At 38.8% G+C, this 26,666-nt stretch overlaps 2 protein-coding genes across 3 annotated transcripts in view; one reads left to right on the top strand and one right to left on the bottom strand.

Annotated features, from left to right (window-relative positions):
- The window catches only part of LOC136677669 (dual specificity testis-specific protein kinase 1-like), a 37,123-nt gene extending 32,120 nt beyond the window's left edge, over positions 1-5,003 (top strand). For both annotated transcript variants that reach the window (XM_066655263.1, XM_066655264.1), the window contains 3 exons: positions 127-210; positions 1,220-1,306; positions 2,661-5,003. In XM_066655263.1, coding sequence (XP_066511360.1) covers positions 127-210; positions 1,220-1,306; positions 2,661-2,765 — 276 coding nt within the window. In that variant the 3' untranslated portion in view covers positions 2,766-5,003. The remainder of the gene's footprint in view (positions 1-126; positions 211-1,219; positions 1,307-2,660) is intronic.
- LOC136677668 (NMDA receptor synaptonuclear signaling and neuronal migration factor-like) overlaps positions 1-26,666 on the bottom strand; it is a 135,962-nt gene that overhangs the window by 42,375 nt on the left and 66,921 nt on the right. The window lies entirely within an intron of this gene.

Below are 26,666 nucleotides of genomic sequence, written 5' to 3'. Positions count from 1 at the left end.
GATACCGCATTGCAGGTTTAGAATATCACTGGCCACAAGCCTGGACCTTTTCATGGTTCACTGGCCTGTTCCGACTGCTCCTGCAGGTGTTGCTTATGGCTGATTTTCTCTCTGTGGTGTCATTAGGTGGATGTGTTCTCTTTTGGGATTGTACTGTGTGAAATTCTGGCCCGAATCCCAGCAGACCCAGAAATCCTTCCAAGAACTCAGGTAAACAGAATAACAACAAACAACTCTCATGGGTCCACAAACATTCATTTGAAGTTGATATTTGTGTTTATATTTTAATAACTGTAATTTAATAAGGATTAAATTGATGTAGACTAGTGGATAGAAGACTGAGGTTCAGTTTCCCAATTTCGCAAGAGTCCTTAAACAAAACTCCTAACAGTATACATTTTTAAGGGGTAAGACAGTGTCCTCAGGTGCTAGTAGAGGGCCTAGGCAACTTGACTCAGTACTCATCTGCACTGAGAACACCTACTTGGTTCTGTAAATACTCCAGAGGAAGTGGGTGGGGGTGTATTTAAAAAAACAGAAAAGGACAAAGAAAATCTGTTAAAAGAGAACAAAAAAATAAAACAAGAGAAAAATCAATAAATAAAAATAAAAAACAGCTGATTTATTCTGCTTTTCCCTCCAGGTCAGGAAAAATCCATTGTTTGTGTACGCCATTTTGGCATCTCTGTTTGTCTTTCCCGTCTTTTCCTTTCACTCATTGTTTTTCCAGTGTTTATTTTGCATCTAAGTGGAGCAGCTCTAAAGCAATTCAAATAAACATAACATAAACATAAACACATAACAACAAAAATTATTTGTGGAAACAGGTTATCTGTGCTTTGGTCAACCCCCAACTGTCCCCACCACCACTCCCATCCCTCAACAACATTCATGTTTGTTATATGATCAAACCAAGTAAGTCTCTAAAAAGGAAAAAACCAACAATGTAACATCCTACTCCAAGCCACGTGATTCTAACTTTTGTTAGAAAAAATACAGCTGTCTACTCCAGTGGCCAGCCTCAGGGTACTACTTTGAGAGATGCCTTGACTATATTTTTGACATGATGTGCTACTCCCCAGTAACTCTTTAAGTAGAAGTTTATTACATGATTAAATAAACAAGGAAAAATACAGAATATATTATACATTAAGATCCAGGTTCCACTGTTTTTAAGTGTGTTTATATCCTCTCACACGCCTCTCTTTGTGTGTTGCAGGACTACGGTTTGGACGTGTCAGCTTTCAGGAAGATGGTCACAGGGTGTCCACAGAGTGTACTGGACCTGGCAGTCAGTTGTTGTTTGGTATGTAGATTATCATTAAAGGCCAGTTCTAGCATTAAACCATTATCAAATCAGGTCTGGACATTTTAAGGAGTTGACCAACAAGGTAGGTGTGTCTAACAGAGTGGACAGTGAGTGGACGACACACACACACACAACACACACTAACACACCACCCCCATGTAAATGTCACTGCAGCATGGGAATGGCCAAGCACCCAAATCATACCTGCTCTGTGGTGGCCCTGACCATTGAAGAACAGGGTGAAATGTGAGCAACAGTTGGTCTACAGTCTTTAAAGGCTAAGCACCACTTAATGGACATCCATGAATATTTCACATTATTTTAGTTACTGACATATATAAGTATGAATTAAAATGAAAATAGCAGCTTAATTTGCTTTAAAACTGACAATTTGATTAAATTAACGGAAAAAAAACTGAGCTCGCTACGGAAATTCTTGAACACAACCGTGACATCACTGGTGGACAACAGCTGAACAACGCCGCGGTAAAACACCGTTATGACTGACTGTTATGGCAGTATCTATCTAGCTAAATAACCAACATTATTCATGACAATAGCCTAGCAATAAGCTAAACTCAGATTTAGAGGTACCGTTATTCTTGTGAATGTGATCGAAGTCAAACTCGAATTCATCCGACACTATAAACCTCCGTAATGCAGCTACGTAGCCGAGTATAATCTGAGACACCGAGTTTAGCAAGTCAAGCTAACGTTAACTAACACCAACTAAAACAGGCGAAGTGAGTGTCCTTACCCTGTTTACCTCCATGTTACAGAGGCTCTTGAACACCTTTCGTTGGTTTCCTTACATGCCCATATTGTTGGAAAAGCGCCAGTGAAATGAGCTACAGATAACGGAGTGAGCGGATGGTCCTTTCCAAAGTGCCCGTTTAAAATTGACAAATTTAGTCCATTTTCTGGATATTTTGGAATCTTTGGGCCATTTGTGCACAGATGTCCCACTGTACATTGAATTATTGCAGCCAAAAACAACACACCTTTTAGTCATTTTGCATTAAATTAAGTACAACTTCTAGAGTTGTTGTCCACCATCTACGTCACAGGCAAGACACCTATTAGAGTTTCCGAACACCGTTTAAACCTTATTTCTTGAATTAGTAAGAAATAACATGTTTTCTGACTATCAATAAACACAAGTTAGGAACTCAAATTCCACTGTATTTATTTGTTTGACACTTTCATGTAGCTGGTGCTTAGCCTTTAATAGTAGAACTACAAATGCAACTGTATGATCATTGGTGCTGAGAGAATGGACACTGAGTGTAGAAAAAAAGAAATAATTTTAATGATATGGCTGATCTGTGTGCATCTGGCCTTGTTCTTTCAGCTGGAAGCATTTCGGAGGCCGTCCTTCACAGAGCTGCTGGATGAGCTGTCAGAGATCGCAGAAACCCTGGAGCCCCCCGCACACAGTGAGCTGACCACAGGCTGAGCTTCCTCACATTACCATCTTCCCTGTCTCACTGAGAACAAACCACAGTCCTGTACATAGACCGGAGCATCATGGAGAAACTGCACTGACCACTCTTTCATATCAGCTCTCGTGCTGAATACATGATAGAGAAAGAGCCGGGACTATAATGAATATAATGGACATAAATCCATCATAGAGGATGCTTCCTTCAGTTTGACCAGACAGTCTCAGCTGCATAATATACACAGTTACATCAGGACTCCAACGGCAATCTGAAATTCTGACCAATGCCAACATAGTACATCACAATACAAACGACTGCTGCTGGTCTCAGATCAGATTTGGCCTGCTGTTAAATCAGCTTCATACACACCATCTGTACAAACACTTGTGGACCCCTGCTCATCCCATGTTTCTTCGAGGGTATATTTAGGGCGTTTGTTTCAATGTTATTTTAGTAACAGCTTATATACTTTTCTGAAAAAAATCTGTTAATTAAACATTGCTCTGAGAATCTGATTGCATTTTACCATGAGAGCATTAGTGAGGTCAGGTTCTGATGTCGGTCCACAAATGTCACTCTACATTCAGAGAACATAGTTCCACTGGTCCATGGTCCAATGCAGGGTGTTTAGTCCCCTTTAGCCCACACTTGGCACTGAGTATGTTGACCTGAAGTTGTGGAGATTATTCGAGCTGTGTTTGCAACTGGATGCCTTTAGTTGCATTAACACATTTGAAAATTATATATATAGAGAGAGAGAGAGAGTCCACACATGCTTCATGAGCAGCGTGTTTTATTAAGAATGTCATTATTTTCAAGCCTTAAATGGTCAATTTTTATGACTTTTCAGCTCCAAATGTTTTGCACAGATGTCTACTCCATTTGGAACGCTACAGAGACTTTGACGATGATCAGGTTCTGATATAAATCACAGATCTACAGAGGGGCTTGACGACTGATATTTTTGTATAGTTTTGTACATATAGTGGAGTAATGTACATACGTATTTTGCTACTAAATCCTCTACCTAGCTTTTGTATCTTGCTTTTTCCGAAGTTGCTTGCCTGTGGTTACAGGTTGATTGCTAAGTTCTATACTTATATGAATGCACGATGATGAAAGTGGGCCTTCTCCAAGGTTTCCTGAGGGGAAAGACCTCTACATGAACTTGCATTCGCACCAGCAGTAAGACTGTCTAACAGGAACAGACATGCTTTTTTTGCCTTTTGTTTATTTTGCAGACCTCCATCAGCGCTCCTGGTTTGAAAAGTGGATATTGTCCATTACCTTCATTAATGCTAATTTGTCAAGCTTCATATATCAGCAATTACATCAGAACTTTGCCTATGAAGCACTGTACAACAAGATAATGTTCCTAAGTGCATATTGGTGTTCTCCTCCAAGTGTGTTGAGCAGTCCAGTAGTGTAGGGTTAACAGCAGCAATGACAAATACAAACATGTGCTTCTGAACACAGCTTAACCTGAGCTGTGTTCATCCAAAGACACGATGCCATGTCTTACTGGTGCTACAGCAGCGTCTCAGAGACCGAAAGACTCTGACTGATGGTTCTTTTGATGAACGTTATCAGTGTGAATGCTATTCATTCTGTTTTTTGCTGTTTTTCAAAAGAAGACTTTCTATTAAGTTAGAACCAGCAGCCTGTAAGCTGCTTCTCTGTTGGAGAACCAATGAATGAATACTGCTTGATGGAACTGTAATCTGGTTCAAAGAATGTGGGCCTTCACACAGAGGCCCAATTATTATTACTCTAATACAATGTTCAAAATGGTGTCTTACTGTACACACAAGTACATGTCTGGAATATCTTGGAAGCCTTTACTTGAATTGCCAGTAATCAAATATATAAAGAAATTAAGATTCATACCATTAAGTCAGTACATATTCAGAAAAGCTGTGACTTTGGTGGTACTTTTCACTGTCACCTGACGGGACCATCAATGATGCATATAATTTTATTTCATTTGTAGATTCTGAAGTTAAAATGATCGCCTAAATTCCATTTCTTTTATGTTGTTTTTCTATTTAAAACAATTCTATTGTGTAAACAGACACATATTCAAGTTCTTTCTGGAGAAGAGAATGTAATATACCTGCAAGGTCCACAACTGGACTTTAAGACACCTGCTGTATGTTTGAAGGGATATTTACATTGTCTGTACCTTTAATGGCACATTTTTTCTAAAAATGTATTTATAACCTGCTTCAGTCTCCAAAAAATCAATCTAATAAACTAACGTCTGATATTACATGGATCTATTACATATAGTACAGGTCTGTGAAATTCTAAATCTGAATTTATACTTCACTCTGGGCAGGTACACCCACACATCTCTTAAAAATATGGTTCTTAATGGAACCAAAAGCGGTTCTTCTACAGCATTACTTTTTTTTTAAAGAGTGTAGAGTGACCTCACCTCCATCACTGAGCATGATGTTAGCCAAAAGGTTAATCTGTGAGCTAAGACAATAGAAGTGGCTTGGGTTTCCTGAAAGCATGATGATGAATATGCAAAGATGATAGAGGTGATACTTTTGGTAAAATGAGCCCTGATCAGTTCTTCTCCAAATTATTTTAGGGATTTGTAATGGATACTGTAATATTTGTAAAAAAAACAAAAAAAAAAAAACAAAGGTAAAAAGTAAACTTAAATGTTCCCAAGTCAATAATGGATCATTTCCGCTCTATTAACTGAAAGTGTGTGTTTAGATGTGATTGGTGTACAAAATATTCAAGGCCTAATTTGCATGTTTCTTCCCAGCAGAGCATGTGAGGCCACAGGGGACCGCCTGAAGTCTACATTATAATTAGTCATTATTATGTTATATAGCTGATATGGAAAAAGCAGCTCTGAGGTTATTAAACACACCTATGATTATTAAACACATGCATGGTGCGTCGTTAGCTTTCATGTCTGGTTACCTGGTAACTTTCTCTATGGTGTGCACTCTGGGTCATGCTAATCACTTTCTAATATACTAATCCAGTGTTTTTCTTTGAAGCTGGTATTACTTGACTACTCAAGGCAAATTAGTGGAATAATGAAGCACACCACTGTGAGATTAATCTCTTTATGAGACAGTGGGCTATTGAATTACATCAAATCAAATCAAATCAAATTTATTTATATAGCGCTTTTCACAACTGATGTTGTCACAAAGCAGCTTCACAGAATTCCAGTAAGACAAGATTTGACATGAAATGTAAAGACAAATGTAAAACCCTCAAGTGAGCAAGCCAGGGGCGACAGTGGCAAGGAAAAACTCCCCCAGCTGAGGAAGAAACCTTGGGAGGAACCAAGGCTCACAAGGGGTGACCCATCCTCCTCTGGTCAATCTACTGGTGATGATAGTTAGTAGTCCATGAGAACTTCAGTGTAGGGACAGCTTCAAGGCACTTGGTGGTTGCTGGAGCGTGGGCAGCTGGTCTGAAGCGTGGAGGAGGATCTCGACAGTCATCCATCAGTGTCCAGACAGACAGGTGGGCAGTCGTTTACTCGGAAAGATGTAAAGGGATGGAATTAGTTTTGAACTGTTTTGTGTTTGTAAAGTAGAAATTTAAGAAAAATTACATGAGAACCCCTGCACACACCTGATGTGTTTATCATTTATTTCTTGTTCTCTTAATCAACAATGCAGATTACATTTGTAGAAGATCAAACATAACACAAGAGCCATTATTTTCATAGTATAATGCAATAATGCTAAAACACCTGTAGACACATGCACATACAACATATTTTATCTGAAATCAAGGTTAATGATAGAGGGTTTGCTGCAGTAACATCCTCTATTCCACTTTACATTAGATGATTTTCAGCCAGTTAAAGTTTTGTGAGGTGTGGTACTGGTACTGCAGTAGTTCTGGACCACAATCACTACCCCAGCTCATCCTGAAGGTATTGGATTGAGCTCCATCACTCCAAAGAACAAGGCTATTTTTTTCTGGACATCATACTTGAGCTAAAAGGTAAATCGTTTTCAAAAATCATAAGAAATTTGTATTCTATAAAAATGTTCTTAGATATTTTCTTAAACACTTATAGCTAATTATGACATCTAAGCCTCTAACAATAACAATGTACATAGCTGAATTCCTATCTGCAAAGTCTAATTGAACAAGATAAAAAGGGAAGGTAGTTTCTAATAATAGTTTCTACATGAGGAAAATAATGACAAACTTGAGTCTTTGTTTATTTAATGTTGGCTATTTCCTCCATTTCTTGTCTGTGTTTACTAATATTTTTTGAATGCTTGCTTTGATTTCACACATCTTGCGATCTGCCGCACTGATTTAACTGAATACCAGTAATAATCCAGTTATTTTTTAAAAATGTGTCTTGCTGCATTCATAAACTGTAAAATGCAGCACAGAACCTTTCACTACAAATTCCCTACAGAAGAAAAACAATGAAGAGCCTTGAGAAAACGTAAATAAGACTTTAAGGTAACATTTGGCAATGTCTTAAGATTTTTTTGTAGAGTAACATTTAAGAGCATTATGTACTTCTTAGTGTTTATCTTAAACTCCTGCTTTCCTACTTTGGAAATGCTTTTGTGAATCCAGCCCCAGGCTCTTCCAAGCCTCTGCTAAATCGTGCTACCTAACGCTCTCTCTGGTCTCCACTTGATATCTTTCAATGAAAGAGCACCAAAGGCTTTAGAAGATCATGAAATAATTAGCAGGTTTATGTAGTGATTACAAAGTCACCTCAGCTCTCAGACAGGATTAAAATGCTGAATAGATGGGAATGAATAATTAAGCAGTCACCATTTCTTCATCAGCTTTTTGAGGTGGCCTTTGTTGAGTGGTGGCAGCACACTGTGGCCCACTACGTCAGGCGCCTAGCCCAAGAGCCTAAAGCCCCTTTCACTCCTGTTTTAATTAGAAAGGCTTTGTAATAGTGACACAGACAAACCGTGAAAATAGACTTCACCTGGGAATACTCTTTTGAAGTGCAATGACTAATCTTAATTTACAGAAGTATTTAACTCAAGTTTAACTTTTTTAACTTCACAGTGTCATTTCTATGGAGCTATATTAGGGTCAAAAGTTTTAAAACTAAAAAACAAGGATCCGAAAGTGAAAATAAGATCTGTGACCGAAAAAAGGTAGGAAACTAAAATAAATTAAGATTTCAATCTGAAAACAAAAAAATCTGCAATTATTTATTTAATAATTGAATCAAAATTCTATTTAAATTTTAAAAAAAAAATCCTACACTTTTTTAAAATTTTGAATACACAGTTGTATTTTTCAAATTTCAATTTCAAGATTTGAACTTTCAGTTTCAGATTTTTTTTTTTCAAATGAACAAAACTTTTGACCCTAATATACCTCCATACATTACAACTTAATATCTTACATATTTCAGTGATGTCTCAAACTTAAACATCCTGTTTAATAACTTAAGGCATAGCCCTACACCGTATTTACTACACCACTAGATGGCAGTATCTTCTAAGACAACATCTGGAAACTCCTCTCTTACCCCACTAGACTGAACACATACTTATGACCAAGAGAGTATCCACCACTACCATTAGATTCATTCTGTCTCAATAAATTGTATTCAAACAGATGTATTCTCTAAACCAAGTTTAAAATATGCTTGTGAAAATTAAGCACTTCTGAATGTTCATTCATTCATTCATTCAAAGCGGGAATACTCCCTGGAGGGGGCACCAGTCCTTCACAGGGCAGCACACACACTCACACATTCACTCATGGACACTTTTGAGTCGCCAATCCACCACAACCTGTGTGACTGCGACACTACCCGCTGTGCCACTGTGCTGCCCCCACTTCTGAATGTATTCAAGGTAAATAATTCCAATAATATAGGAGAAAGCTATAACTGCACTGCCTCACAGTCATGAATGATTTAGTTGTGATCTGAGGAGCAGTCTGAGTTATATTTAACGTGTCAATATCAGTCAGACAAGAACCTTACCTGAACAGACATTCACTGGCATTTTATTTTCAGTAAATGGCAAAATGATGACACCACCGTCAGAGCATAAATGTAAGATTGAATCACTGGACATGATTAGCCATTCAGCCTTGTGGCAGAAGCTGAAAAAATTAGATGAATTAAGAAGTTACATGACTTCAAACATGTGTCACATTAAAACTGAAACATCCATACCCTGCTTACACATTCATTCATTCATTATCTGTAACCACTAATCCAGTTCAGGGTCGCAGTGGGTCCAGAGCCTACCTGGAATCATTGGGCGCAAGGCAGGAATACACCCTGGAGGGGGCGCCAGTCCTTCACAGGGCAACACAGACACACACACACACACACACACACTTTTTGAGTCGCCAATCCACCTACCAACGTGTGTTTTTGGACTGTGGGAAGAAACTGGAGCACCCGGAGGAAACCCACGCGGACACGGTTAGAACACACCAAACTCCTCACAGACTCCTCACACAGGTCCCTGGAGCTGTGTGACTGCGACACTACCTGCAGCGCGCCTGCTTTCACATGAGGTTATCAAATGAAAAAAAATAAATAAATAAAAGAAAAACTCCCACAACATATGTTTTGAATGTGTGAAATGTGACACACTTGCTTAAAACAATATATTATCAGTTTGCCAGTTTGCTTAAGCTCAATTAGCTACATCAACATTGTCCAGTAGTTTGGAAGTGCAGCATTAAAACCAGAAAAGGCACAGGCAGTCTCTCATAGCAACAGTTCCACAGCAAATTACACTCATTCAATCCAGTAAGAAACTACAGCACACATCCGTCTTCCTCACAGTACCAAAATGCAGAGTACATTCTGAATCCCACATCTTTTCCTTTATGCAAGTGGGAAGTCGTAGCTGTTATTCCGTTTGAGGCTGCTCCTGTGAGGGGTCGCCACAGATCAACCAATCCAGATTTGGCACAGGTTTTATGCTGGATACTCTTCCTGACACCACCCTCCCATTCCACCCAGGCTCAGGACAGGCACTAAGAGTGACTAACCTGTGCAACTCCCAGCAGCTGTGGAGCAGACTTGGAGAGAACAACAACTCAGTGACCTGAGCTCTCTGATCCCTCTGCAAAGAGTGATGTTACCAACATTTCATTGTGCTGCCAAGTGAGAATTCGGTCTTTGGATAGTAGTTAATCATACAATTTTTCTACTATTGCATAGGGGTGTATTTTATATCGTGTGTACAACTGGCCAGCACATTAGGTAACTGACCAGGAGAATCACCAAATATACACCTGATTTCACTGTTCACGTGCCTAGACTTCATTAATTGATTCATTGGGTCATAGTGGGTCTGGAGCCAACCCAGAATCACTGGACAAGGCACTCACCCAGTCCTCGCACACTCACACATACAAACACTTGAATATCCAATCCTCCTACTAACCTGTGTTGTTGGACTGTGGGATAAAACCGGAGTACTGTGTGGAAACCTATGCAGATACAGAGAGAACACACAAAACTCCTAAATGTGGTTTGTTACAATAGTAATATAGTCCAGTAAGGTTGTTTCGAACTGCTTCTAAAAATGCTGTGAATATTTCTACAGGTGATATATTACACTCTGGGAAACTTCAGCTTTCTAATCCCCTTTAATTGTTATTCTTTTAAGTTATATGGAATATAACGTTACATATACACATACAGGGGTTGGACAATGAAACTGAAACACCTGGTTTTAGACCACAATAATTTATTAGTATGGTATAGGGCCTCCTTTTGTGGCCAATACAGCGTCAGTTTGTCTTGGGAATGACAGATACAAGTCCTGCACAGTGGTCAGAGGGATTTTAAGCTATTCTTCTTGCAGGATAGTGGCCAGGTCACTACGTGATGCTGGTGGAGGAAAACGCTTCCTGACTCGCTCCTCCAAAACACCCCAGAGTGGCTCAATATTATTTAGATCTGGTGACTGTGCAGGCCATGGGAGATGTTCAACTTCACTTTCATGTTCATCAAACCAATCTTTCACCAGTCTTGCTGTGTGTATTGGTGCATTTTCATCCTGATACACAGCACCGCCTTCAGGATGCAATGTTTGAACAATTGGATGCACATGGTCCTTCAAAATGATTTGTTAGTCCTTGGCAGTGGACGCGCCCATCTAGCACAAGTATTGGGCCATGGGAATGCCATGATATGGCAGCCCAATCCATCACTGATCCACCCCCATGCTTCACTCTGGGCATGCAACAGTCTGGGTAGTATGCTTCTTTGGGGCTTCTCCACACCGTAACTCTCTCGGATGTCGGACTCAAGATTTGCGCTCCTTGCACCATTGAAACCGACGTTTTGCATTGGCATGAGTGACCAAAGGTTTGGCTATAGCAGCGCGGCCATGTATATTGACCCTGTGGAGCTCCCGACGGACAGTTCTGGTGGAAACAGGAGAGTTGAGGTGCACATTTAATTCTGCCGTGATTTGGGCAGCCGTGGATTTATGTTTTTTGGATACAATCTGGGTCAGCACCCGAACATCACTTTCAGACAGCTTCCTCTTGCGTCCACAGTTAGTCCTGTTGGATATGTTTCGTCCTTCTTGGTGGTATGCTGATATTACCCTGGATACCGTGGCTCTTGATACATCACAAAGACTTGCTGTCTTGGTCACAGATGCGCCCGCAAAACGTGCACCAACAATTTGTCCTCTTTTGAACTCTGGTATGTCACCCATAATGTTGTGTGCATTGCAATATTTTGAGCAAAACTGTGCTCTTACCCTCTGCTAATTGAACCTTCACACTCTACTCTTACTGGTGCAATGTGCAATTAATGAAGATTGGCCACCGGGCTGGTCCAATTTAGCCATGAAACCTCTCACACTAAAATGACAGGTGTTTCAGTTTCATTGTCCAACCCCTGTACTTATATTTTACTTAGCAAGCTGTTAAACTTCAGTGAGTGTTCTCTAGCTCCCAATCGTTTCTTAAAGGTGAGGATTATCACCTTTGAAGCATCATCACTGGGTTTCTCGATCATTCTGCTCCATTGCCCAAACCCATAACATGGTACTGGTACCAACCTTCATGAAGTTAACTATCATTCTATATAATCTAAAGCTTGTCACACCTCATGATAGTTGGTGCCTAAAGGAACATTGTAATATTTGTACCTTAAAATTCCATCGTTTAAACTATTTTTGATGCTTCACTGACTTGTAATAAAGACAGTAGGGCCTTTGTCATTGCTATTCTGAGCTCAGCACTGCAGAAACTGCATTATGTAACTTTTGTAAGAGGGTAGGAAATCCCTTCCACTCTCTCTTCCTTCCCATTTATTTCATTAGTGTTGTCAAAATGAATTACACTAGGGGGAGCTTGAGGAGCGAAAAACCCATATCTTAGTGTTCCTTTAACAGTGCATTTGTGAGTGACGCTTGGTAGAACATTTGTTCAGGATTTGGACTGAGAAAAGTGAGTGATCAAAAAGAATAAAACCTCATGAAAACCAAATGTCTCCCAACGAGCTCATATTAAAGTTACTCCATCACTTCCATGAAGTTTGTTAGAGCTATTGTTCTCTTTAAAACCCACTGGATCTGTGGATCCTCTTTTATTGGGCTCATAGATCCTCATTAGGTTCCAGATATTGTACCGTGTCAGACTCTTACAATAACACTGAGATAGGTCTGCACTGTGGAGCACACGAGCAGCTGAGTGATGCTGTTATGCTCTTTATACATATCTAATAAAGGCAGTTTCTCTGGGTGCTTACTGAGGCCCAGAGCAGTAAATGTCTGCATAGTGAACAGCTCGTTGATTCTCGGCCATGGGGGGATCAGCAGTTTAGGTGGTTGTTAGCGGAGGCAATCGTTTATGGAACAAAGGAATGTAAAACCGAAAGAGCTATGGTCTGAGTTATGCTTAGTGTTAGAGTTGTGTAAAACCACATCAACGTGTCAGACCAGGGCTGGTTTGCCTGCCCAGGTAAACACTACAATGGCCTACCTCTCTAAGTTGATTAGAAGTGTTAGTTGCTCTGAATAACCTAGTGACTATCAAAATCCAGTGTCCTGAAAATGTATTAACAACCATCAGAAAGATTAGTTTCTTTTCTACTTTGACTTGTGAACAATGCAGTGGGTGATGTGTATGAGTGGGATGTAATGGGAAGCACAGTATCATTTGGATATGTCTCAGTAACAATAATGTGTTACCCTAACACCAAATCTAACCCTAACAACAACTCTAATTTTAACAAAACAACAAAAAATATTAATAATTTAACCCTATCCTCACCTTTGTCCCATCGGGGTCAACAGCTGTGGCCTAATATGGGGGCAGTCATGGCTAATATGAAGTGGTTGTGGCCTAATGTGTCCTTGGGCAAGGCACCTAACCACCAACTACTCTCCAAGCACGGGTATGGCTTCCTGCTGCTCCAGGTTTGTGTGTGCTCACTGTCCCTAATGCACTTGTGTGCATGTGTGTATTCACTGCCACTGATGTGTTAAATGCAGAGGACATATTTCACTGCATGTTATACAATGGCACAATGGCTAAAATTCATTCATTCATTATCTGTAACCTCTTATCCAGTTCAGGGTCACGGTGGGTCCAGGGCCTACCTGGAATCATTGGGCGCAAGGCAGGAATACACTCCTTCACAGGGCAACGCACACTCACACCTACAAACAATTTATCGTCACCAATCCACCTACCAACATGTGTTTTTGGACCCTGGGTGGAAACAGGAGCACCCGGAGGAAACCACCAAACTCCTCACAGTCACCCGGAGCGGGACTCAAACCCACAACCTTCAGGTCCGTGGAGCTATGTGACTGCGACACTAATAACAAAAAAAAAATTAAATATGAAATATATGTTTATAGCCCTTTTTAAGCACCTTAATACTAAACGTATCTAACCCCAAAACTAAACCTATTATAGATCTCCTGTAGTGATTGTAAAATAAATGAAAGTCAGAATAAACCAAACTATAAAACTGTTATTCTAGCACAGAACACCAGATACCATTGTATACTAATTTTTGGAGATTTTACTGATGCTGAAGTAAACAGAAAAAAGGTCACTGTGTGTATTAAAGAGGAAAAAAAAATATTTTATTGTTAGTTTTTGGAGGGTGAACAAATCTAAATGGCTCACACCAGTTCAGATGTTCTCAGGATGGCATTTAGCAGAATGTGCATTAGCTACTAAAGACAGCTGACATTTACTTCCATCATATGCAAGATTTCTCCAGAGCAAAAAAAACAGTTTATGCATAAATTGCGCTGGCCACAAAACCTGCAAAATTACTTAATGTGTTGAGAGGAACAATGTCAAAAGGAAAAGGAACATGAAGCTGTTGTACAGGATGGAGTGCACTCCGGGGTGTGGTAATGAATGGGGGCCTGGGGGCTGGATTCAAAAGCTGAGTTTATTTATTATTATTAGGACTGTTCCTGTAATTGCCATCACTAGAGGCTGTGGGGAAGAAAACAAGCCATAGAGGTTAACATGACCTAACCCAGAACCACACAGCATGAAAGAGGCAGGCAAGGTCAAAGCTGGAAATTACTAGAACACACAAAACAACAAAAATACTCATTGTACAAGATCAACTGAGCAAGAGTGCAATTTGTTTCCCTGTGCAGTTTGTTTACATCATGGGAAAAGCAGAATAACTCATTTAAACAGTGTTTGTGGCACTTACAGAAGCTCCTACACAAACTATTGTGATGGGAGTCAATGCAGACTTTTTAAAAAACAATTGTTTGATCCTCCTTCAAAGGTGCAGAGCTTATCAGTGACATTTTGTTTGCAGTGGAGGCTGGTTGTACACAACTTGGTGGTAGTATTTGTTTACCATCACCCTCTGACCCCAATAGCATCATGGGCAGACAGAGCTAGTGGGTTGAATTAGCCATGAGGAAAACTGGTCAAATTCCAAGAATCATTAACAAATCAAATGAGTACTTACAGTAATATATAAAAAAAATCTCTTAAATGCTCACCTTCCAGTTGAAGTAAATCTAAAATTCTTTGGGGGACAAGTGGACCTACATACACATACACACAAATACTGTGTTATTACTGTGGATTAGAATATCATGAGAAAGATTTGTTTCAGTAATTTCATTAAAAATGTGAAGCTTGTATATTATACCCATTTATTACACACAGACTGATATATTTCAAGTGTTTATTTCTTTTATGTTGATTATTATAACTGACAACTAATGAAAACCCCAAATTCAGTATCTCAGAAAATAAGAATATTACTTAAGACCAATACAAAAAAGGATTTTTATAAATATAAAATTTAAAAATACGAACATGAAAGATATGAGTATGTACAACATTCAGTACTTAGTTGGGGCTCCTTTCGCGTGAATTACTGCATCAATGCGGGTGGCATGGAGGCGTTCAGTCTGTGGCACTGCTCAGGTGAGAGCCCAGGTTGCTCTGATAGTGGCCTTCAGCTCTTCTGCATTGTTGGGTTTGGCACATTGCATCTTCCTTCTATACAAAGATTTTCTATGGGGTTAAGTTCAGGCAAGTTTCTTGGCCAATTAAGATCAGGGAGACCATGGTCCTTAAACCAGGTACTGGTAGCTTTGGCACTGTGTGCAGGTGCCAAGTCCTGTTGGAAAATGAAATCTGCATATCCATAAAGTTGGTCAGCTGCAGGAAGCATGAAGTGCTATAAAACTTCCTGGTAGTCGGCTGCTTTGACCAAGGACCTCAGAAAACACAGTGGATCATCACCAGCAGATGACATGGCACCCCAAACCATCACTGACTGTAGAAACTTTACACTGGACCTCAAGCAACGTGGATTCTGTGCCTCTCCTCTCTTCCTCCAGACTCTGGAACTTTGATTTCCAAAGGAAATGCAAAATTTACTTTTATCAGAGAACATACCTTTGGACCACTCAGCAGCAATCCATTCCTGTTAGGAAGCAAGACGCTTCTGACGCTGTCTCTTGTTGACACAAGGAATGCGACGCTGAAACCCATGTCTTGCATACGTCTGTGTGTGGTGGTTCTTGAAGCACTGACTCCAGCTGCAATCCAGTCTTTGTATCTCCCCCACATTGTTTTCCTTCCCTTAGCCTCTCTATTAATGTGCTTGGACAGAGGTCTATGAACAGCCAGCCTCTTTAGCAATGCCCCAGTCATCACATATAATTATTGTTGAACTTTTGTTCATTGCAAGCCTTGGGACACTAGAGTGGAGAGGCAATTTCCCTCAAAGAAGTGGAGGAAAAGCCAAATATCACAATGCAAGCATTCTAGAAAGAATGTGTGATAACTTTATTAGACAGGAAGAAAGGAGTTTGGTGTGGTTTTATATTGTGATATATTATAAACTTTAGTAGTTTGTAACCAATTGATTATGATCTCCACAAGATTTAACATTTAAAATTATAAAACACTTCATACAGGCCCCTAATAAAATTTCATGGGGGTATGTACAGTTTAAGATAGGAGTCTTGCACAGATAAAAATTTTTCATATCATTGTTAAGCAAAAAAAACATATCTCCATTTTTACTGCATAATTTGAACACTGCGACCAATTTTCACTTTATGTTAGAATTTCTTGATAAATGGAACAATAGAAATGCTCCAAAATGACTTCTAATAAAATCTTTTGTTCTTTTTACTGAAAGCTGGGGTTTTTTCATTCTCCTGTAAAGTTACCTTTATAGAGACACATGTTTTTCTTTAGACAGTGACAACATGCTTCTTAAATTTTATTTATTCACCCTTAATATGCAATTGGGGATTTACTAAGGATTTACTGCAGGATTTGCTATATAACAGATATAACACTATTTAATGTTCACCACTGGAATTCAAGTCATTACCAGCTTGATTTAGCTTATTCGTCAGAGAAATAATGAGAGCAGCACGCTAGTATCCATTTGCTTCCACATAATGGTAGCTAAAGACAGTGCTTTCTTTTAACTTTTGGGTTTTTTTTTACTTTTTTGATAAGAAAAGTAAACTAAAATGTAGAATTGTTGAAGGGACATATTTAATGTGTTAGAAAGACTGGTAATCACAAATAAGTAGGTTATAATGAGCTATTAAGGGCAGCATATCCAAAGCTTGCCTTCTTGATGAAGATGCCATTTTGATGACTGTGAGGGAAAGAGTGGAGGGTGTGTGAATAAAGAAGTTGATGACTATAATTTACAACTCTTCTGCTTCGTCAGCTGGGGGGTATCATCAGTGTAGTGCAAGATATATGCGCTGTACTCCCTTAATGTATTAAATCCTGCAGAAGTGGATAGAACTCTGACCTTTTTCTCTCACTGTCTCCCCTTGTAGAGATCACTAGCTCCTTCTTGGGGTCCAGAAGGTTCACAAATTTTAATACAAAACTCAGAACAATAGTGATCTATAACAAGCAAAAAAAAAAGTCTAAAGATCCAGAACAAAGCAAAGAAGAATATTAAGACTAAGCGTGGCCTATATGATTAAAAAAAACATCACAATTGTGGGAATGGTTCGTTGACCCAGGCGTTATTAAAAAACTGTAACCACAGAGGTGAGTAGAAACAAGTCATGATTAGATTAAACAATTATATTTATACAAAATGCAGTGGTCTAAGAGCTGACCCTATCTAGAGCCTATCACGTCTAGAAAATTACACCTGACCAAAGGTATGTAGCCACTTGCTCACCCAACCTTTCTCCGTAACAGGAAGAAGATATTATCTTTATACAATATATTCAAATTGAAGAAAGTAATAGACTTTATACTTGTGTTTGAAGAAGATGAATAGAAGATGAAGAGAATAGATGAAGAGAATAGATGAAGAGAATAGATGAGCGTTTTGTTTAACAAACCCTCGTAAACTGGTGTTTTTCAAAGCCAAGATGATATTCTCAGTGTATGTGATGGATGGCCAGGGAAAAGTAGGTCGGCCAAGTGACTTCAGGGCTGAGGGGAGAAGAAACATTATTCTGGCTTTGCAAGGTGGTGTCAAGGTGAGGCAATACCTTCAGCAGAGAATAAGAAGCAGAACACAGTATGTGGGGATCATTTCACTTCATGAAACACTGGTTTCCCTACATACATGAAGACTTTAATGGCTATTTTAATTTTAATGGCTAACAATATGATGTCCAAATTTTATATTTCTGGGCTGCAAGGCTCAGACTCGGCTCAGTATGCGGTTTATTGATTTTCTGTGAACAAATAAGACGACAGACCAGTCCTGTGATATATCTTCTCTTCTACACTGACAGCATTTCATTTGTAGTGATTGAAGTATTGGGCAGTAGGGTCCTTTTATTGAGATTGTGCAGTTTGCTCTTAATGATCCGAGGTGGGTAGAGTAGACTAAATCCATACACAAGTAAAAGTAGGCCTATTTATATTTTAAAATAAGGACTGTCAACATAAGGTTCTTGAGTTGCTTCTTTTGTGCTTCTTAAGTATTAAATAGAGTGTAGCGAAACACACACAGCAGAAAAAACAGCTTCCTTTTCCTTCACACACCACACCCATGAACCCATGAATAGCCAATATGTGTTTTTGAACACAGTTTCAGTAGGAGGAAACCCATGCAGACAATGGGAGAACACACCAAACTACTCGAAGTCAGTCAGGAGTTGGGCTTGAACCCACAACCCCAGGACCCTGGAACTGCTGTGCCACTATGCCGCCCCCTTTTTATACTACATCACAGACTATTTAAAAAATGGCCTTGACCCATGTGGGTCACAAAAGATCCCTCCCTGTTTGTCAAATTTTTTATCACTTTATGACCATATCCCTCCTTCCTCCCCTTGGGGAGTGCCTCAAAGATCAATTTTGAAGCTAATTCTATTCTCTCTGTATATGCTCTCTCACTATGTATAGTCACATTTTTACAACATGCCTTTTTCACTGTTACACACATGATGCACATCTGTACTTCTTTGTTAAACCCATCTGCCTTCTAGTATATCTGCCTTGGTTGACTCTATTAGGACCCAAGGTTTTCCAGCAGAACATTTCCAAAAGCGTCATCTTACCACCACTGGTTTACCTGCATGCCATAGTGCATCCTGGTGCACTATAGCCGTCTCCTCCACAGGTAAATAACACACGCACCCAGCCAGCCACATGATGTTAAAGAAAACATGAGGAAACATGCAGAATTTTAGCAACTGGCTTCAGTGCTGGATTCTTAGGGCCTCTGTGAATGAAGTCCAATCTTTATGTACCACTAAGATATATAAATCAGTGCTGAGTTCAGAATATTAACATTAGTTTGAGAGTAATGCATATGGATACATTTCACAAGATCTATAAAGTGTGGTCAGTTGAGGCTTTGCGACCTGTACACTGTCGGAATAAAAAACGTCCTGTACAGATACAATGTTGTCTGCTAAAGCCCATGTGTTTACCTTGAAGGCAGAGTGCAAATTACATAGTGACAATGATGTCAATTAATTCTTCAGAATATATAGCGAAACCAGTAAAGAGCAGACATGTGCTTCAGTGAACTTGCAATTTTTACAGTAAACTAGCTGATGTTAGCATTCATCAATATGTAGTTGACAAAAATCATATTCAGAGACTCAGAAGGCAATAAAGTGCATTAAGCTGAATAGTTAGCTACTTACATTAATACACAGTGTCTTGTCAGACTTGACAGTGATTGGAGTAAGGCAGGCAGGGACATGAAATTAATTTAGTGGTGTCTGAAAATGTATTACAAAATACTTCCAGGCATGAATATTGGAAAAATACTGTAATATTTACGATTTCAGGTGATTTTTCGATGGGAAATGTTTTCGCCTCATTTTGCAGCGAGTCCAAGTCTTTATAAGTAGGGTCAGACACCCACCCTGTAATTCAAACCCTGCTTGAAGGTACTTTACATAAAAGTCTGGAGTTCAAATGGGATCTATGAAATTGATTCAACTTAATGATCCACAATTATTTACGATTATATTATTTTTCCTAATAAATGGTACTAAAACTTCCCTTCATCGGTCCCACCTCTGACAGTAAATGGTATCATCACAATGACAGTTTTTCTGAAAGTGTGTGGAGGCTACAATGTTGAGCTAAACTCTGTTCTCTGTCATTTGTATTCCAGGAACGTCCTCCCTGTGTTTTATGTAGGTGTAAATGGGGTTGTACATTACTATTGTTTTCTTTAATTGAAGTGACACGATGACTGAGGATTTACGATTGTGCCAATAGTGGGCGTTTGGAGATATATCAAAGTGGGCAGATTGCACTGGACTGGATGACAGGGCCGTTTATTATCTGATGACCACTGGCCAAACCTTCTCATGCCTTAGTTTGCAGCACAAACATGAACACCAAAAAAGAAAAAGTATCAGGAAATGATTAAAGGGAATCTGGGACAATACGCCAAAACAGTGCTGATGCTGGAGAGATATAACTTGCTGAATCTATAACACGGTTGTATGCTCTGTCAGGTTTGAAGGAGCTATTCTGTTTCCCATTCAAATAAACTTACAAATCTAGTGAGCAGTTTTGGCAGGTCTGGTTGGCATTCCATTCACATGCTGTGGATATGTTCAGTCACATTCTGTATAGTGTCTCTCTCTCTCTCTCTCTCTTTTTCTCTGTGTCTCCATCGCTTTCAATCTACTGTTGCAATTTAGTCCATAAATTCACAGTGTAGCTATAAATCAACTACAGTCAGATAGTCACAGCGATATTCACATTTACAGCTGTAGGCAGATGCTCTTATCCTGAGTGGCTTACATTTCCAATCATCTTACAGAAATAGGCAACTGTATTGTTAGGAGTATGGCATGGAGTCGATTATTGGTGTACCATGATGGGCTTCTCTATGATTTGAATGCATTCCCTGCAGTGAAGGAGTTCTGTCCAGTATCTTTGAGATGACTTGGTGATTGTGATCCAGAACTAGCCATTAAAACCCAGCAACTGATCGGATCCTAATGACCTTTTGGAAGAATGCCATCAAATCCTCACAGAGAATGTTCTAACAGGTAGTCTAAATCCTTTGGAGAAGTGAAGATTTTGTTTTTTGCAGCAAGGAGAACATACTCATTGATTTCAGAAGAAATGTTTGATGACCAGCTCTCAGCAAATTTTTTGGCATTATGGTGTAGTATCAAAGAAAGATCAGATCAATATCAGCAGGTGCAAGGTTTAAATATGGGTATCATAAAGGAGAAATTGCTTTGTGCGGGTGTAAAAATGGAGAGGACAAATGCCAAGCAATTCAGAAATAAGTGAGTTTTGTAGAACTGTGTTCTGGGAAGTGATGACATTCTGAAGGAATGAGTTGGGGTTTAAAAAAGTGCCCCAGTTTCTGGACAGAAAAAAAAATGTGTTGTGAAGGACGCAAAAGTGGATCAACGCTGGATCTTTGGCTCTCCATCACAGCAGAGCCACACTGCACTTGTTTATTGAGTGGGATTTAAGGGGCTGATACTGGGGCTAAAAATGGAATGAGGAGCTCAGGAGGGTGCAGGACAGAGACTTAGACCTAATCACTGCCAATACCACAGCCCCAACAACTCTAATACCAAAAGCCTCACACAAAGAACAGCTTCCACTCCATTTCCTTGCATTCATTTCCATGAGCTTGAGGCACAGTCGAGTGGCTTGGATTGGCCTTGTTTTTGAGTGGAGGTTATTTTTTTTTAATAGAATGTTTACTTTCTTTATAAGAATGATACGGCAAATAATCCTCAATATAAGGCATGTACTAAATTATACATATAATTGAATGGAAAGTATCTAGATTTGTATTTGATTAGGAAAATTATTTATTTGCGTTGTCACAAAATAGCTTCAAAGATTTCCTGGGTTCTACCCCTAAGTGAGCATTGCCAAGGTAACAGTTGGAAGGACAAACTCTTTTGGAACTTGAGAAAGAAATCCAGCCTATTTCTCTATATGCACTCTAACAGTCTTGCATACAGTGACAAAGTAATTATTTTCCACTGTGCACAGCCATGTACACAGTCACATTTTTATTGCCTCCCAAGGTCAGATTCACCACAGGAAAATGGACTACTTTACAATGTGTAGGTTAATAGCAGTGTGGAGAGAAGCTATAAGTCACGCCACTGTTCTGCTGCTGCTAAGAGAAGAAGAATTACAGAAAGGTGATGCAGTAAAATAATAAATACACTAGGAGTGAATACTCGGGGCAGTAAATCTCCGAGCTCCTCTGTATCTTACTCCTGCAGCAGAGACAAAAAGATAGAAAGAGGGAAAATATAGTTCACTTAAATTACAGACACAATGAGGAAATCAGCCCAGCCAGTGCTGAGGAGAATATCGTAAGAAGTGGATGGTTAGGAAAGACAGATGATGGAGAGACAGGAAAAAAAGAAGAATGAAGGGTGATAAATCTGAGCTGTTGCTGAGAGGTGCTGAAGTGGCCCATAATTCCAGGGGCAAGTACTCATGTGCTAGACAAGTGACAGGTAACAGAGTGTGTGTGAGAGAGAGAGAGAGAGAGAGAGAGAGAGAGAGAGAGAGAAATTAATCCACAAAGAATTTAAGAATCTAAAATTTTACTAGTAGATATTATAAGAACATATATAATACATAAAAATATATACATATACAAAACAAAAACTAAATCCTAGATGGGGTGTTTTCTTATGGCAGATGTTCCTGTACAAACAACAGACATGAGATCCAGGGATGAAAACACTCAAACAAATGATCATCAGGCTAGCACCTGTCTATGAGCTTCCAAATATATCCCTCACTTCTTCCAAGTTTATAGTCATTAATCTTAGAAATTACACACTGGTGAACTTACCCAGCTACCATTCTACCTTTTGTTTGTTTTTGATCAACAAATGCTTTAAAAATCTTATCAGATAAAAAGAAACTGTGCCAGTTCAAAGGGAATCTTCTGAAAAAGAACACAGGTAGGCTGTTGCTCTGTGTATTTACACTAGGAAGGAAATCATGGGTGATCTATAGAGTTACTCAAATCAGTGGCAACTTCCAAGCGTAGGAGTACTGGAGAAACACCCTTTACACTTCACCACTGGATCTGCCACTAAAGGCAAGGCAAGTTTATTTATAGAGCACCTTTCTAGTCCATTAAAACAATTAAAATATTGCAATAAAAGGAAATATATTAAAAAAGTAAAAGAAAACATGATAAAAATTATTCAAACTATTTAAAATGACACAATAAAAGAAAAGAACTAAAGTGCCGTTACAGAATAACTGTATGTTTATATGCACACTACAGGCCTAGACACCCTGCACTTTTGCCACATTCATGAATGTAGGTTGAATCTAAGGATAAGAGCAAAGAAAGCCTAAGCAAGCCTAGTTTTGCCAGAATGCCATTTGCCATATAACTATTGTCACAAAGGTGTTTCTGGCAATTCAAAAACAGAAAAGCCCAAAATACATACTCTTTTCATTGGAAGGTCTGGAAAAGCTTTGGTCCTTCATAACAATGTCTTTGTTTACATGTGGCTTTTATTATGTCATTGTGTTGTACAGAAAATATGGAGAGCAGGACTAATAAATGCAGAAACATAAAAAGGAACACAAGGTTTTGTTCATAAAATACACCAACACCAACATCAAAATAAATACTAGATTATCTACCACTAAAGAACATGTTAATGACTAAGAATTACTTATTTATTCAGTATAACAGTTTAAAGCATCTCTCTGTGACATATAACGTGTGTAAATGTTGCCAAGTTCTGAGCCAACCTGCTGAGCTTGTGAACTAACCAATGCCGGGTCGAGGCTCTTTTTGAGGTACAAATGAGTTTGTGGTCAGTGAATATAAACTCACAAATAACAACAGCCAAATCTGTGATCAAATCTGATTTTGTTCCCCTGCTATTTACACTGTCTCTATACATGACCTATATCTCTTATAGCTCTAGAGCACTAGTACATCCACGAAAGTTTCCAATACTGAAAGTCAAGTGAAGCATATATATGTATAAATCCCCTCAGCACTACAGATGCAATCAAAATTATTACAAAATCCAATTGCAAGTTAGGTTTATTAATGCAATTTACCAACTTTCATTAATTTGCAACAAACCAATAAATCAAGAACCATTTAAGGAGCTTTATACAATTACTAGGGCGGCATGGTGGTGCAACGGGTAGTGTTGTAGTCACACAGCCCCTGGCATTGTGGATTCAAGCCCCGTTCTGGGTGACTGTTTGTGAGGAGTTTGGTGTTCTCCTCCAGGTGCTTCGGTTTCCTCCTACAGTCCAAAAATAGACAATGGTAGGTTGACTGGCTACTCAATAATGTGTCCATAGGTATGTGTGTGTGTGTGTGTGTGTGTGTGTGTGTAATTAATTAACACATCTAATAAAGGTACCAAGTGTTTTTTCCAAATTCAACACAAAATGCAATTTTAATGACTACTGCAGTCTCTGAATTATTCAACCACCTGAACAGAATCCCGCATAAGAGCACACATCTGCAGATCAAGTATTATCTCAAGGACTCAATGGCTTCATTACATGCATCTCATTACGAGATAAAACATATCAATAACCAGGAAATATAGTTAGATCACGTTGTCCAAAAAGTTATGAGAAGAAATAAATATATTAGTGATACACAACATATCAGTTGCCAATATATTTGCTGATATGTCGATTTTTTTTAGTAATTGTTATTGGTCCAATATCGGAATTTTAGCTGATATTACAACTGATAACTTGGCGCCTTTTTTGTGCTTGCGGATATGCACTGATGTCTGTAAATACACAACTATTGTTGCCATGTGGAGGTTTTTCACAGTTTCTGGGATTTCCCCATGGCTAAAAATTGTTTAATATATCAGTGAAGCTCATTACATACACACACAGCGGTGTGAACTCTCACATACAGCAGGTTAAATAACAAAGATACTATCAACCATCACAGTGCAGGAGCCTTCATATATAAAACACATGAAAGTATATGGAGTGAGATCACTGTCTTTAATGCAAGAGCGCAAAAACATTAAATCGAGCAAGCCAGACTCAATGAGCACACAAAATCAAGAAAACAGCGACATTTAATCCAATGTGAACCTGCTTTCATTTCAAAAAGGTAAAATTATCGTTTATTTACATTCGTTTTGGCTAATAATAGGTTATCATATCGGCCCGAAAAATTCAAATAGGTGCCTCCCTAAAATATAGATACTAAATATAGCACTGAATGTTCCTAGAGAAATCTACCACATAGTTCACAAGTTCAAAGTTTAAAGGAACACAGGCACTACTGAGGAGGTGTATGACCAAAAAAAAAAATGTCCAAAAGACTACAAATAACTTGCAGCAAGATTCGCTGGCAGCAGACACTGATATTTCAGTTTGCATGGTTAGGTGTATATTAAACACGAAGGTCTCCACGCCCAAATTCAAGTCCTACACCTCTACTGACCCAAAAGCACAAGAAAATGTCAGCTCCAATATACTCAAAACCATATAAATAAGACACAAGTTTGTGGATTTGGTTCTGAGGAGTAATGAAATAAAACAGGAACATTTCAGGCCTATGTAGCAGCTGTATGTCTGGAGGAGGATGACGACTGGAAAGAACACGCTGTCTATAGTGAAGTATGGCAGAGGCTTTGTGATGATTTGGGCTGGAAACCTGCAGTGTGGAGGGCAAAATGGATTCAATCAAGCATCCGCAGGACATTTCAGCAAAAGGGTGCTCTAGATAGACACGTGTTAAAGATACTAGTAATAAGCAGCAGACAGAGCACAGTAGTCATTAAAGTGCCATTTGACTTTAAATTTGGAGAAATAACCTTTTGTTAAAGTATTTAAAATTGTTATTTTTGATTGATTTACTTGTTTAAAGTAAACTTCTTCAAATTGTATAATTTGCAGTGGGGGTCACAAATTTTTGTTTTAAGTTGTAGGTTTTTAAAAAAAAAAAATTATTTTTAAATGTGTAAAGCCTTATAGTGTTTTAATGACAATATATTTGTATTATTTCAGAATGCAGCTGTACTCCTATTTGCTTTGCATCTTACATACTGTTGTGTTTAGGTTTTCTAGACCACAGTGGGTGGAGAGGGAGAGAAAAAGTGCTTGACAGTTATACGAACACGTGGAGAAAAAGCAGAAACAGAAAATGACAGAGCTGAAAGCCTGCTGATGAGTGCAGCAGGAAAGTGTTAGACAGCAATAAGTGTGGACAGCTTGTTTCTCCATGTTTTCTGTCCAGACAAGCCTGGCCCTCTGGCCCTGGAGGATGTCCTCACCTCATAGTGGACAAATGCCTGTCAGCAGCCAACAGCTACAGGAGATATATATATATGTGTATATATATATATATATATATATATATATACACATATATATATATACACACACACACACTTGGAATTTAGACTGGTCACTTTCAGAGACAGCTCCACTTTCCCCAACCCCAACCCAAGGGTTCAAGAACCTCAAGGGTCAACTTATGCGCTCTGTAAAACTGCTTAATCAAAAGCTTTGCTAACCATGGAAATAAACCTTAATTCCTATTGGTTTAAATACAGTTTCAAGTTGCATATGGGATATGACTGTGTAAAAGTTATTCTAGTTGGACAATCAAAATGTAATTATAATGATATGTTCAAAATTTTAATCATGAAGCAGCTATCTGTGGTGTGTATTATATGTTAAGAATTATGTAAACCATGGTTTTGTCTGAATGATATTACTTTGGGTTAACATATAATCTTTTATGCTGCATCTTAATTAGTCTCTCAAATGTAATCAACTCACTCTAGGCTATCCTGAAACAATATGCTCATGTGAGAAACGTGTAATAAGATTGCATTAGGAGCTTTGTTTCATAATAATTGCAAGAGCATGATTCAGAAATCTTGGATACTCATTCAACAGAAAGAGATTTCAGGAGTCTTTCGCCTAAAGTCTTTGTCTTGTCAAATGTCGTAAATTCATCAGACCCCGGTCTGCAGCCCAAGACAGAC

Source organism: Hoplias malabaricus, chromosome Y (genome assembly GCF_029633855.1).
Source record: "Hoplias malabaricus isolate fHopMal1 chromosome Y, fHopMal1.hap1, whole genome shotgun sequence".
Classification (NCBI taxonomy): Eukaryota; Metazoa; Chordata; class Actinopteri; order Characiformes; family Erythrinidae; genus Hoplias; species Hoplias malabaricus.
This window is presented reverse-complemented; position numbering and strand designations above follow the sequence as displayed.